Source organism: Mastigoproctus giganteus, chromosome 3 (assembly GCF_048544385.1).
Source record: "Mastigoproctus giganteus isolate SK-2022 chromosome 3, ASM4854438v1, whole genome shotgun sequence".
Taxonomy (NCBI): Eukaryota; Metazoa; Arthropoda; class Arachnida; order Uropygi; family Thelyphonidae; genus Mastigoproctus; species Mastigoproctus giganteus.
In genome coordinates this window covers 218,504,159-218,519,369 of record NC_143577.1, presented here as the reverse complement: position 1 = coordinate 218,519,369, position 15,211 = coordinate 218,504,159, and the positions used below count along the sequence as shown (strand labels likewise).

At 39.4% G+C, this 15,211-nt stretch overlaps 1 protein-coding gene across 1 annotated transcript in view; it reads right to left on the bottom strand.

Annotated features, from left to right (window-relative positions):
- LOC150088727 (actin-related protein 2/3 complex subunit 3-like) overlaps positions 1 to 15,211 on the bottom strand; it is an 87,628-nt gene that overhangs the window by 24,663 nt on the left and 47,754 nt on the right. Inside the window, exon 5 of the mRNA XM_090370879.1 lies at positions 9,603 to 9,729. Coding sequence (XP_090227005.1) covers positions 9,603 to 9,729 — 127 coding nt within the window. The remainder of the gene's footprint in view (positions 1 to 9,602; positions 9,730 to 15,211) is intronic.

The window sequence follows — 15,211 nt, the reverse complement described above, 5'->3', positions numbered from 1 at the left end:
ATTATTATTGCATTTTCGAAGGAGGAGTAATGTCCTGTTTCTAAGTGGTGAGCTACCAATTCGGAACTATTATTTTTTTCTGTTCGGTCTGTTTTTTCTTTGTTATTTGCGGCTACTTTTAAACTGCTTTCATGTTTTTGGATTCTTGTATGTAGCGATGTCCTCATGCTGCCTATATTTATAGGCAGCACGAGAACATCGTCCACGGAATGTGCACATGCTATAAAAGACGGCCTTGACACGCATTCACCCTCCTTTGAAGACAGTATTAACGAAAAGCCCTCATCAGGCTTCAGGACATCATCTCCCTTTATGCCTACAATTACTCCCCATGCAAGGATTTACGACAAAAGCTGGGTTTTTCCTTCGTTCTCCTTCCATATAATTGCAATTTCAACACCTTCTGAATTACATCTTAGCATTAGTAGAGGTATATGATGCAAGAAAGCAAGCTTATGCAGCATCAGCCAAAAAAAAAAAAAAAAAACACACGCTCCCATTTCACCCCTCCATTCATTCCAAGTACCTGTCCAGCACAGCCTTAAATTTATCCAAGCTAAGAATTTATCTTGGAAGCTACTAGGCTTTACATACCAACTAAGAAATATTGTTCAAGGTTTAGGCCTAAATGGATGTCAGATGAACTAATGAGACATATGGCAGAGAAGAAAAATGGATGGGATACATATAAATTAATGGGTGACATGGAAGCCTATGTAGATATAAGCTGGTCTGTAACCAAGTCACAAAGGAGATTAGGCAGGCAAAGGCAGATTACAAGAAATCTTTGGCAAAGGATGCAAAGAAAAACAACAAAGAGTTCTTTACCTATGTAAACTCTAGAAGGAAAGGGATAAATCAGATTGGTCCACTGGATATTGAAGGTTCAACTGTTGATGATCCTGCTCAGGTGGCTAAGAAACTAAATGAGTATTTTGCATTTACATTCGCCCATGAGGAGTTATTCAGGGAGGGGAATGTCAGAGGTCAGTTAAACTCTGGCAGTGAGCTAGATGATTTCGAAATAAATGAGAGGAAAGTGGAAGAGAAATTGTTGAAGATAAACATAAGAAAGGAACCCGGTGTGGACGGGATCTATCCAGTTATATTAAAGGAGGCAGCAAAGGAAGTAAGCAAACCCTTAGCCATAATTATGAGCGCTTCTTTGGACTCAAGGGAGGTACCCATGGACTGGAGATGTGCAAATGTGACCCCGATTCACAAAGGAGGATCAAAGGGCAACACAAGTAATTATAGACCTGTTTGTTTAACTTCTGTTCCAGGAAAATTAATGGAAGCACTGGTTAAAGAAGCACTGCAGGATCATCTAGACACAAGACTTCAGTTATAGCTCGGACACAGCATGGTTTCGTTAAGGGAAAGTCTTGCCTGACCAATTTGATTGGTTACTATGATGTGGTCACAAAGGAACTGAATGCAGGGAATAACTTTGATATCATATATTTGGATCTTACAAAGGCTTTTGATACTGTTGCACATGGAAGATTGCTGAACAAATTGGAGCAGTGTGGCATTGGAGGCAAATTTCTGCTATGGATAAAGGGATGGTTGAGTGGGAGAAGACAGAGAATGGTAATCAATGGACACTGCTCATCGTGGACTAATGTTATTAGGGGAGTCCCCTCAGGGTTCGGTGTTGGGTCCATTGTTGTTTTCTGTATTTATAAATGATATTGATGATGATATATCAAGCTTAATGTCCAAGTTTGCAGACGATACAAAGGTTCGCAGGGTTGTTAAGGACACTAATGACAGTGCGCTGCTACAACGATCTAGGAAAGTTGAGCAGATGGGCTGAGAGGTAGTAGTAGTGGAATGTGATGCAAGAAAGCAAGTGTATGCAGCTTATGCAGCATCGATCAAAAAAAAAAAAAAAAAATTACAAAAAACAATCCCCTCTAAAAGTTTGTCCAGTTCCTCCTTAAATTTATTTAACCTATCAACTTCCGCAAAGACAGATGGAAGTTTGTTCCAGCAATTAACCACCTGCTGGCTAAAGGCAAAAATCTGCACATCTATTCTACCTCTGTCCTTCCTCAATTTTAATTTATGGCCCCCTTAGGTTTATGGTAAGGATGCCATCAGAATTCAGCGTGCTCAACCCAATCAAGGCCTTACACACCTCAATCAGATCACCTCACAGGTGCCTAGTCTCCAGCTGCTGCAATTTGCAGAACTTAAAAGCCTCTCCTGGTAAGAGGAACCCTTCATTCCCCTCACCAATCTTGTTGCCCTTCTCTGTACACACACAAGCAAATCTACATCCTTCCTAAAATGAGGCCTCCAGACCTGCAAGCAGTACTCAAGGTGTTGCCTGACATTGCCTTATACAGAGGGAGAACCACCTTTTCCCTGCTAGCAAAATTCCTGTATATCATTGACAACACCCCATGATCTGCCCTGGCAGCCTGTCTGCATTGCTCAGAAAACTTCATATCTGACTGCACAATTACTCCCAGGTATTTTTCATTTTCTACCACCTTAACTGTAGTACTAAACAGTTGGTACGTTTCTCTGGGGTTACTTCTACCCGTATGCAGTACAGGTGAACCCCGCTTAACGCTGATAATTCGTTCCGGAAAAAAATAGAGCACTAAGTGAGCGCTGCATTCCCAGAATGGTAACGTATGTATTTGTGAGTTGCGGTCGGTGCCATAGAATATTTCCTAATCAATAATAAACGGTAGTGAAAAGATGCACAAATTTTGTCGGTCAAAATATTTAATATTCAAATATTTATATATATAAAATATTCTGCATTACATATGTATATAATTATGTGGTAACTACTTACTTACGCATCAAAATTAAACTTAAAATTCCAATTAAAATCATGAAAAATGTGTCGATTTTGGGTTGAACTTTGGCCCTGTTCCAAATAAACTAAAAAGGGTATTAATTTTAAATCCCCCGCAATGTTACCATCCAACAATAAAGTCAACCGATCCTTTGCCGTTTTGAAACCTGGCATGTTTTTTTATTCTTTCAATATGAAACTTGTTTTAGGCATTCGTTTCCACAAAAGTCCCGCTTCATCTATGTTAAAAACTTGTTGAGAAGTATAACACATAATACCCTCTTCAATAATTTTAACAAGTTCTTTTTTGAAAGTTTCGGCTCCTTGATCTGCACTTGCTGCTTCCCCCTGGATTTTAAATCTATTCAACCAGCTCTTACTAGTTTTAAATGGTTCCACTTTTTTTTTTTAGGTGAGTTTTCTTCAGATCATTATATTGGCTAATCTCTCTCTCTCTTTTTTTTTTTTTATATATAATATATAACTTAACTGAATTCTGCATTGGATATTATCTTCAATAAAATTAGTTAAAAATCTTTCCATTTCAATCCTAATAGTTGGGCTATCCCTAGTTGCTTGCAGTGGAACAGCTATCTTTCCCACTGCTAAAATTAATTCTTTATTTTTTTTTATAATTGTTCTTACAGTTAAACTTGCAAATCGATTCGCTTCAAAATGTCTAATTTAATTTTCAAATTCAGTCTTTTTCTTACATTTATAGTCTTCGTACTGTGCCCAGACATTGCTTTTTCATTCTTATCGGCCATTATTAACTCTTCAAAAATGTAACTGCGTTGGTTGCATTAATTATGATACAATGTTCAAGTAAACTATCCGTTACACATGATGTCTAATACTGTACTGTACAGAGTGATGACTAGACTTCGGATAAATGCATATAATGCAAATATTACAAGCAATATACTTGATCATTTTTTAAAATGTTGATCTTGGAACTACGTTACTGTACTGCAATTAATTTAGCGTGCGAGAAAATTTCACTGAGCATGGGAAAATTTCTCAAGTCGGCGTGGGAAACGTTTTAACTAATAACATTAGTCCACGAAGAGCAGCACACATTGATTACTACCCTCTGTCCTTGAAGAATCATTGACATGCATCCCTGAAGAGGTGGCGAATATGATTCGCCTAAAAACTGCAGTGATCTTACATCATGCTCGCCCTGTCATCTCCAATCACTGCTCTCAGCACATTGAAGCAGGATACTTCCACTGTCATCCTCTGGCAGACAAAGGGCATTGAACAGTCATCTTGAACCGTTCCGACTATGAAGCAAAAGCCTTATTACTCCTGGTTGGTAGATGCCCACATCTACCAACCAGTAAAGGTCTCTGCTATCAAGACCCTGGAACGATGGGAGTCCAAGGTAAACAACCTCGTCAACAGTTGGTTTTGATTAGGGAAGATCACCGAATCCATATGCTGTCACCTACATGCCTCTGGCTGCAAGATCCCACAGTCTTATGGACTACCAAAAGTCCACAAGGAAGGAATACCCTTAAGACCTATCATCTCCTGTTGTGGTTCACCGAGTTACAAGTTATCTAAGTTTGTCTTGGGCTTACTTTCTCCCCTGATGAGCAAGACAGCCAATACCGTTTCTAACAGTGAGGAGTTTATAGATCAGATTCATACCCTATCCATCTCGGATGTTCAAGTTATGGCCTCATTTGATGTGGTGTCTCTTTTCACTTCGATCCCTGTAAAACTAGCCATCAATTGTGCCAAGGAGCTTCTGGATAGTGAACAGACTCTAAGCAACAGGACTATTCTAACTTCAGAGGACATTTGTGCCACCCTTAGACTGTGCTTGATTGGTCGGGCCATTATGTTTGTTGACTCCATTTACCAATAGATACATGGCACAGCCATGGGTTCCCTAGTTAGTTCAGTCACTGCAAACATCGCAATGAAGGAACTGGAAGGTCGTGCATTTGTGGGTCTACCAGATCCCATTGCCTTATGGTGTCGCTATGTGCATGATGTGTTTGTGGTCATTCCCCAGGAATCGGGCAACCAACTTTTGCACCACCTTAATATTCTGTTGCCTTTCAAACAATTCACCATCGAGCTAGAGTCAGACAGTACCCTCCCATACTTGGATACCCTTGTCTGGTGCAAGGGCACGCATTTGAAGACAACTGTCTATCACAAACTGATGTGTGCTGGGCAATTCACCAACTACCGGTCAGCACTTGTGAGTAGCCATCTTCTCGGCACAGCACGAACCCTTTTAACCCGCACCCAGACCTACTAGTTCTGTGGATGAGAGGTGCACCGAGATTACTAGGGTCAAGACAGACCTTGGGAGGTGTGGCTACCCCACCAATACCCTAGATAGGTGCAACCTACAGGCCATGTCCTACTGGCTGCTCCAATTTGTGTTGCACATGGAAGACTGCTACACAAATTGGAGCAGTGTGACATTGGAGGCAAATTGCTGCTATGGATAAAGGGGTGGTTGAGGGGGAGAAGACAGAGAGTGGTAATCAATGGACACTGCTCATCGTGGACTGATGTTATTAGTGGAGTCCCTCAGGGCTCAGTGTTGGGTCCATTATTGTTTTCTGTATTTATAAATGATATTGATGATGGTATATCCGGCTTAATGTCCAAGTTGCAGACGATACAAAGGTTGGCAGGGTTGTCAAGGGCACTACTGACACTATGCTGCTGCAACAGGATCTGGAAAGGTTGAGCAGATGGGCTGAGAGGTGGCAAATGAAGTTTAACATTGACAAATGTAAAGTACTGCACATGGGAAACAGCAACCCCAGAGCAACGTATCAACTCTGTGGTACTACACTGACAGTGGTAGAGAATGAAAGGGACTTAGGGGTGGTTGTGCAGGCAGATATGAAGTTCTCTGAGCAGTGCAGATGGGCTGCAAGAGTAGCTCATGGAGTATTGTCAATGATATACAGGAATTTTTCCAGCAGGGATAAGGAGGTGATTATTCCATTGTATAAGGCGATGGTCAGGCCACACCTAGAGTACTGTATACAGGTCTGGAGGCCTCATTTCAAGAAGGATGTAGAGCTGCTGGAACGAGTACAGAGAAGGGCAACAAGATTAGTGAATGGAACAAAGGGGTGCTCTTACGAAGAAAGGCTTAAGTTTTGCAAATTACAGTGTCTGGAGACTAGGCACCAGCGAGGTGATCTGATAGAGGTGTATAAAGCCTTGAATGGTTTAAGCATGCTCAATGCTGATGGGATTCTTCCTCTAGCTCAGAAAAATCACCTGAGAGGGCATAAATTCAAATTGAGGAAAGACAGATGTAGGATAGACGTGCGGAAATTTGCCTTTAGCCAGTGGGTGGTTGGTTGGTGGAACAGACTTCCATCTCTTGTGGTGGAGGTTGATAGCCTAAATAAGTTTAAGGCTCAGCTGGACAGGTATTTTGAACGAACAGAGGGGTGAAGTGGAAGTGGGCTTTTTTTTTTTTTTTTTGGCTGATGCTGCATAAGCTTGCTTTCTTGCATCAAATGCCTCTACTAATGCTAATGCTAATGACCATGTAGCAGCCAACAGGACCATTCACAGTAATGACTCCACCACGACCGCCTTTATCCCATTCTACCCAAACCTATCACAACAGATATCTAGAGTCTTAAAGGCTCATGGGATAAAGTGCCTACAACTCCAGGGTAGGAAGTTGCAATCCCTCATCTCCAGAGTTAAAACATAGGTTCCCCCTTGCTGCAGAGTGGATTAGTCTACCGTATTTCCTGCCATGACTGCACTAGCTGCTACATTGGGGAAACTGGCAGGAAGCTCAGCAATCGTGTTTCTGAACATGAAAGAGCTATCTGTTTAGCAGACGAGGAACATTCAGCCATTGTTGAGCACTTCTGGTCAACCCAGGACGACATTGACCCACAAAGCGATGTCATGATTATTGATTGGTCCCACCATTACCATCAACCATGCCTGGTTGGAATCACTGCACATCTCGTGTTGTAACGATTCCTTTAACAGAAATTGAAGATGTAGTGTCCATCCCATTACTGAGGCAACCATCCTCGTGGCTGACAAACGTTGGCATCTACAACCAACGTTCCCATGCATCACAGCCACAAGCTTTGCTTTCTAACAGCTAATTGCTGCATACACGCAGTTCACCACACGACTGCCATTACATGCACGTAGGCTCTACATGCATGTTCACCACACGACTGCCATTACATGCACATATACTTTTAGATTTTTAGATTAACTGTCAAAACTGATGAAGCGCACCATACTGTCCGAAAGCTCTGTATTACTTTCTTGTACATATTTTAAGATTAAACATATTTTAGCTGCAACTTGTTATTTTCTTTTCTTTCTGTTTTGCTCTGTGTCACATAATAATAATATATATATATATACAGGGTGTTTCAGTTAAACGTTTCAGAACTTCTAAGAGGGGTAGGGTACATCCTGACAACTCGAAATCATATAGCAATGTGGGGTCGGAAATGCTTTCCTGAAGCGGTGTTGTACACAGAAGCACCATAAAGAAAAGAGACCGTAAGTGAGAAATCGCTTTAATAATACATGAAAAGAAGCAAAAGGTACATGGATTAAAGTAAGTGTTCGAAGTTTCTTCCACGGGCTACAATGCACGCCTCACATCTCCGACGCATGGACATCCGAACATTCTGGAATACTCCCGGCGAATTTCGAATTTCTTCGGCAGCTACTGCGATTCTTGCAACCAGCTCCTCAGCATTGTCAACAGGGGTGTCATAAACTAGCGATTTCATATGACCCCAGAAATAAAAATCAAGACATGATAGGTCGGGTGACCGAGCAGGCCAACGCACGGGACCACCACGTCAGATCCACTGTTGACCAAATGTGACATCCAGGTAGTTACGAACATCTCCGCTATAATGGGCAGGGGCTCCATCGTGTTGGAACCACATTGTCTGTTGCGTCGATGCAGAAATCTGTTCATCTCTCAAAAGTTGTGGCAATACTTGCTGCAGAAAGATCAAGTAGATAGGTCCGGTTAGACGACACGGTAACAGGTAAGGTCCGATGAGGTGATCTCCCATAATACCGGCCCATTCATTGACCGAAAATCGAATCTGTGCTGCACGACGTCGCACGACGACTTCTGTGTACAATACCGCTTCAGGAAAGCATTTCCGACCCCACATTGCTATATGATTTCGAGTTGTCAGGATGTACCCTACCCCTCTTAGAAGTTCTGAAACGTTTAACTGAAACACCCTGTATATAGCTAGTTTACTGTCAGATTTTTGCAATATTTCACTTTTGCCACCCTTCTCTATGGCTTCATATATTATGTTATTTTACCATTTTAATTTTAGATTTTAGCCATTTTTGGCTTTAATATTTCATAAAATTTATGTAAATTATTCCTCCTATTGTTTATATGCTGTTCTATTCTCATTCACCTTACTTTTAATTAATACTAGCTTTTCATACTCTTTACTTAATACTGTTTTCATTGCTGTATTTTTATATATATATTCTAAGCATGCCTGTGTTGCTTTACATGGGACGTGTCTGCTTAATATATTATTCTCTTTTTCACGTTTCTTTTAATTTTAAATTCTTCCATTCTTGTGTGTGTGCGTGTGTGTTCACACGTGCGTGCACATACATATATAGAAGCATATTTTCCTCCACCAGATTGAGAAAGATACTTATGGTGGGAGTGAAAGTTCAGGTAACTGATGTTCCTACAAGAATTGATGCAGTCATCAATAATTTGAATCAGGGTTATGCTTCATTATAGTCCTTTAAATATGTATTGAGTAAACATACCAAAAAAATTTCCTTAAATTATATTAAATGGGAAAGGGACTGTTAAAAAAATCTCATGTAAATGGTAAAAAAGGCCTACGTGCTCTGGATTCATTACAAAAATTAAGAAACAAAATAAAATTCTCATGTAAATGATTTTAAACCAATATTTAGAGGCAAAGGAAGGGGAAAATAGACAAGAAAGAGGTTCTTTGATAAATCTAAAGGTGTGTAAAAGTGATGTAGATTTTTGAGGAAACATGATCTGCTTATCAAATAAATACTTTAAATAGTATTAGATAACCTGAGTGCATGTCTAAGAGAACAAAGTGTTCTTCAGGTAGTCCACAATGGTTTATAGGTCACACTATAGACTTTCGAAAATTCGGAGTGTCAAATCCAGGTTTGTTTGGATACTGGTAGGATCTCCTTCTATCCTGAAAGAGGCCTCTGAGGTCGGGAAAACTCGTGTCTAAAAAATATATAAATTCATACACCGACCATTGAATAAAATTTAAAATTTAATATGACTACAATCTTTACACAAAAATATTTACAATAAACTATTGCGGAATGCTAAAAACTGTAATAAAAGATCATTTACAATAAAATTTGCTAAAATATAAACCATTAAAAGCGCTAAAAACCTGAAGCTTTCGGGAGCGTCAGCTCCCTTCTTCAACAGTGACATGACTTCCTGCAACATCTCCTTAAGTAGCAGGCTCACGGTACCTCCACACGTGGTATTTCTCAATAGTTCCGCAATAGTTTATTGTAAATATTTTTGTGTAAAGATTGTAGTCATATTAAATTTTAAATTTTATTCAATGGTCGGTGTATGAATTTATATATTTTTTAGACAGGATCTCCTTCACTGTATGTTCCATGTTTTCTCTGTATTATCAAGTATTTGTTCTTTACAAGAATGGAATTCCCTGTACAAAAATGCTAAATTAAAATTTATTTTAAAAAGGATTTAAAATAAATATTAACGACCAACCTGCTTCATGAACACTGGATGGTTTTGCATATACAGCATTAAGAGGGAATCCTGGTTCACCCGGTACATCAAATTTAGCAATGGCTAAACTATACATATCTTGAAGACCTTGACTCTTATTAGAGCACTGTAAGGAAGAAACGGAAAATTTGTAAAATTTGATTAAATATTTTGCTAAACTTTAAACCACCTAAAATTTTTATTTACACAAAATATTTAGATTTAAGCAAAGCTTTTGATACTGTTCAACACAAATGTATACAGTGCAAATTGGAGCAGGGTAACTGGGGAAAAGTAACCGGTGCAGATAGAGTTACAGGGCAGTAATTAATGGCCAGTGCTCGGCATTGGGCTTTCCACTGTTTTTAATACTTACTAACAATACTGATGTAAACCTCATTCATTTCACAAATATACATGTTCTCAATTCAAATCTCAATGATATCCATTACCACCTTCAGTCTGCCAAGCCTCACTTACTTCTGATAGAATCCCAGGACAACTGAGATGAATAGTGGTTGAGGCAATCAATAATTGTTTGCCTCAACCACTGCCCATCTCAGCTGTCCTAATTATTTGCACTATGATTCCTTTTGCTTAAAAGGTCTTGAAGCAAAAGGAATCTCTCTTGCATACGTCTGTTCTAATATTCTCTGTCAAAGCCTTATTAATTTGGAATTACCTCTTCAAGATCTTCTCTATCTTAAAATCTCTCTGACCCATTCTGTCTAATTCATCTGTTGCCTCTATCATTCTTCCTGACTCCACTAATCACTTTAAATTCTTGGATTTCCCTTCTTTGAAATTCAACTTTCTCCAAGCTTATATCCAGTCCAACTTTCATAAAAGTGAGGTAATTTTCCTTGGAGATCAATGTTCACAACTGTATAGAGAACTAGTGGGCCAGTAAATCAGAATGTCTTATTATAGTAGACTTTAAGTTTCCAGATATTGATTGGAACTTGTAGTTGATCACTCTCACACTAACAAGAATTTTTCAATTTATTGGATGACAATTTTCTACAGCAGCATGTTAGAGAGCCAAAAGGGGAGTAATACCCTAGAGCTGATTATCAGCAGTGATTATTCGTGCATTAAGAATCTGCAGATAAAACAACCACAAGGTGAAAATTATCACAGTGTACCGATATGGGATTTACTTAAAGATGTAACTACCATCAAGGGTAAATTGAAGGATTTTTGCTTTCATAAAAATGATTACAGTGGTCTCAGACAGTTCTTAAGTTCTATGCAGTGGGACCAACTGATGATGTTACCAATGGTGAATTCTAAATGGGAAGCATTCAAGGAATTAATCATAGAATGCTAGGCTTTTCATACCAACTAAGAAATACTCTTTTAGGTACCTAAATGGATGTCAGATGAACTAATGAGACTCATAACAGAGAAGAAAAATGCATGGGATGTATATAAATTAGCAGGCATCATAGGAACCTATGGTAGATATAAACTAGTCTGTAAACAAGTCACACAGGAGGTTAGACAAGAAAAGGCAGATTATGAGAAATCTTTGGCAAAGGATGCAAAGAAATACAGCAAAGACTTTTATACTTATATAAACCCTATAAGGAGCGGGGAGGTAAATCAAATTGGTCTACTTGATATCAATGGTTCGAATGTTGATGATCCTGCTCAGGCTACTGACAAATTGAATGAGCATTTTGCATATATATTCATATGAGGAATTCTTTAGGATTGTTGTTGTTGTTTTGGTTTCTAGGAGCATTAGCAACTAAGGTCATATTGCTCTGGGGATATGTGGTGGTCATTCTCTGACCTTTCTGCATCCTCCGTATTTGGTGATCACGGGCTCAAACCCCAGTCTAATCAAGAAGCATGTGCTACGCACTGCTGCTCCTGCCCACCTGGCTACGGAGGTGCCAATTCTTTAGGAAAGTGGATGCCAGAAGTTTATCACACTCTAACAGGGAGCTAAATGATTTTTTAATAACTGAGAGGAAAGTGGAAGAGAAATTGTTAAAGTTAAACATAAAAAAAGGCACCTAGGGTGGATGGGATCTATCCAATTATATTAAGTAAGGTAGCAAAAAGGAAGTAAGCAAAAGCTTAGCCATAATTATCATAGCAAACTTGGATTCAAGGTTAGGTCCCCACAGACTGGAGATGTGCGAACATATCCCCAATTCACAAAGGGGGAACGAAGGATGACATAAGTAATTACAGACCAGTTAGTTTAACTTCTGTTCCAGGGAAAATAATGGAGTCACTGGTTAAAGAAGTAATGCAGGATCATCTAGGCAAGACTGCAGTGATACTTCAGACATAAAATGGGTTTGTTAAGGAGAAACCTTGTTTGACAAACTTGATTGGATACTACTATGTAGTCACAAAGGAACTGGATGCAAAAAATAATTTTAAATGATAATCTTGAATTTCAGGATACTGTTGCATATAAAACAAACTGTAGTACAAATTGGAACAGTGTGGCATTCAGGGCAAGTTGCTGCTATAGATAAAGGAGGTTGAGTGGGAGAAGACAGTAGTAATCAATGGACACGGCTCTTCGTGGACTAATGTTATTAGTGGAGTTACCCAGAGTTCCATGTTGGGCTCAATATACTTTGTTTTCTATATTGATCAATGATATTGATGAAGGCTTATTTGAAAATGCCCTAGCTTGCAGATGGTACTAAGGTTGGAAGAGTGGTTAATGGCAATAATGACAGTATACTATTGCAACAGGATCTAGAAAAGTTAGGAAGATGGGCTGAGAAATGGCAATTGAAGTTTAACATTGACAAATGCAAAGCACTTCGTATGGGTAGCAGTAACCCCAGAGTAACATACCAACTGTGTGGTACTATACTGAGGGTAGTGGTAAATGAAAAAGACCTGGGGTAATTGTGCAGTCAGATATGAAGTTCTCTTAAGGGTATAGATAGGCTGCCAGGACAGCTCATTTAGTTTTGTTAATGATAATAGAAGAATTTTGCTAGCACGGAGGAGGAGGAGAAGCTGATTATTCGACTCTATGCAGTTGTGGGAACCACCAGTGGTGCCTCATCCCCAAACACTATGTATAAGGCAATGATCAGGCCACATCTTGAGTACGCATACAGGTCTCGAGGCCTCATTTTAGAAATGATGTAGAGTGTCTGGAACAAGTACAGAGAAGGGCAACCAGATCAGTGAGTGGAAGAAAGGGGTATCTTACTAAGAAAGGCTTCAGTTCTGCAAACTGCAGCATCTGGGTACTAGGCTCTTGCGAGGTGATCTGATGAGGTGTTTAAGGCTTTAAATGGAAGGAGCAATCTCAATGCTGGGATTCTTTCTCTTGCTCATACTACACAAATTCAAATTGAGGAAGGATAGTTGCAGAATACAGTCAGACCTCTCTTTAACGAACTTCCATATAGCAAATTTTTTTTGATATCCTCCTCGTCATTACATTGTAAACAGTTTCCATATAATGAAGAAATTCAAGAAGAGGTGCATTGTTCGTACCTCTGGCCTTTAGGCAATAGAGCTTTAGAAAGCATGAATTAAGAGCATTAAGGATTAAGAATTAAGAGCTAAAACATTCCACAATTTACTGGTGCCCATAAAACCTATACAACTGCCTCTACTGTACTGAAAAGTCGTGCTGTTTAACTATATTGTGATTTTTAAATGTTTCTCACCAACCACATTAAAATAAGACACAAACCGGAATTTAAAAAAAAAAAAAAAAAAAAAATCTGTGTTTACTACTATATTTACAATTAAAATAACTTTACAACTAAAAAGGATAAAATATTTAAAATATATATATATATATATATATATATATATATATGTGTGTTGAATAAAATACATTAAATACCGGGTTAAAAGCGATAAAACCGACCGTAGCTTTCGAAGGCTCCTGCCTTCTTCAGCGGTAGCTTCCTTGTACTGTGGTGCATCTTAAGTACCAGCAGGTTCACGGTCTAAATCATGCGTTTCATCGCCACGTGTTCTATTCTCCTGTGTACTGGGACCGGAAACAGCTCGGGAGCGGGTCATATGAAATCGTTCATCCCTTCTAAGGATTGTAGCCTCAAAGAGGGGATGAATCTGCAAACCTTTGTCTCTATTGATGTTCTCTGTCGAATTAATCCGCAAACTCTCGAGCCACTTGCGGTCCCAGAACCTGTGTGCCTGATCAGTGATGATAGCTTCGTCTGGGGAGATCTGGTGTTGCTTCTCCCAAAAATGCTTGGCCACAGCGGACTTACCGTAATCTGCATTCCTTATTGCCTTAGTGTGCTTCCCCAGACATTCTTTGAGACAGCGCTTTGTTTCCACTACATAACATTCCCCACAATCCGGGCATTTAATACTATAAATGACTCCACTAGCATTCTCTTTTTGAATGGGGTCTTTTACTTGTGACACGATTGTGTGCAGCTTCTGGCCTGGAATCTGCACACAACGCATCTGATAATTTCTTAGTACCCTAGTTATATGCTCAGTTAAGCCCGGATAGTAGGGAATGTATGCAGTGGATATTGGCGTGAAGGGTTCGCCTCTCCTCTGATTTTCTTCAATATACTTTTGTATAATCCTCTGGGGGTAGCCACACTTTGTAAGATCCGCTGTGACACGTTCATATTCTTCTTTCCTATCCTCGGAGGTACTACAGTATGATTTTGCCCTGTCTATTAATGCACTGACCACACTGTTCCTATGATGATTGGTCTGTGCAGAATTATAGTGTGAGTATTGGCCTTTACACATCGCATCGGTTTCCTATAGACTTTAGTTTTTAGTTGTTGGCCTTCTCTACAGACCAATACATCTAGGAACGACAAAATCCCTTCTTCCTCAAACAATAGGAGGTTGGGTATAGCCACAAGATAAAGGCTCCATTGGAGAAGAGACAATCACCAAGTTGTGATCTGAGGTGCCTAAAGGACCACTCTCTTCGACCGTGTACTTAGAAGGGTTGTTTGTGAGAAAAAGTTCATTAGCAATTGCAAAAGCCTCAGCATCTTGCAAAAGCCTCAGCATGTGTGACTAGAGAATGGAAGCCAGCTGGAGTTGTGAACATTAACATCACCAAGGAAAATTACCTCACTATTAGAAAAGTTGGACTGGAAAAAGTCAAGCTGCAAAGAGAGGAAGTCAAAGAGTTCCAAGTGATTAGTGGAGTTGGGAGAATAGTAGAGACAACAGATGAATTTGACACAATGAGGTAGAGAGATTTTAAGCCAGAGAAGATCAAACAGAAGAGATTTCAAATTACCAAGTCTCTGACAGGGAATATTGGAATGGACATATGCACAAGTACCACCTTTGAGGCAAAAGGAATCATACAGCGAATAATTTGGGCAACTGAGATGAGCAGTGATTGAATCAACCAATAACTGAGATTCTGTCAGAAAAAGTACCTAGGGTTTGGCAGACTAAGTGGAAATGAACATCGTTCAAATAAGAACTGAGACCACGCATATTTGTGAAATGAATTAGGAAGTATTTGGGAGGTTTAGACTTTTAGCAGATAAGCTTGCTCTATTAGTTTGACAATTCATGGTGTATTCAATAGTAAGAAAAAGTGTGTGTGGGGGGAACATGCTGTATGAAGTAATGAAATTTTTGGATATGGA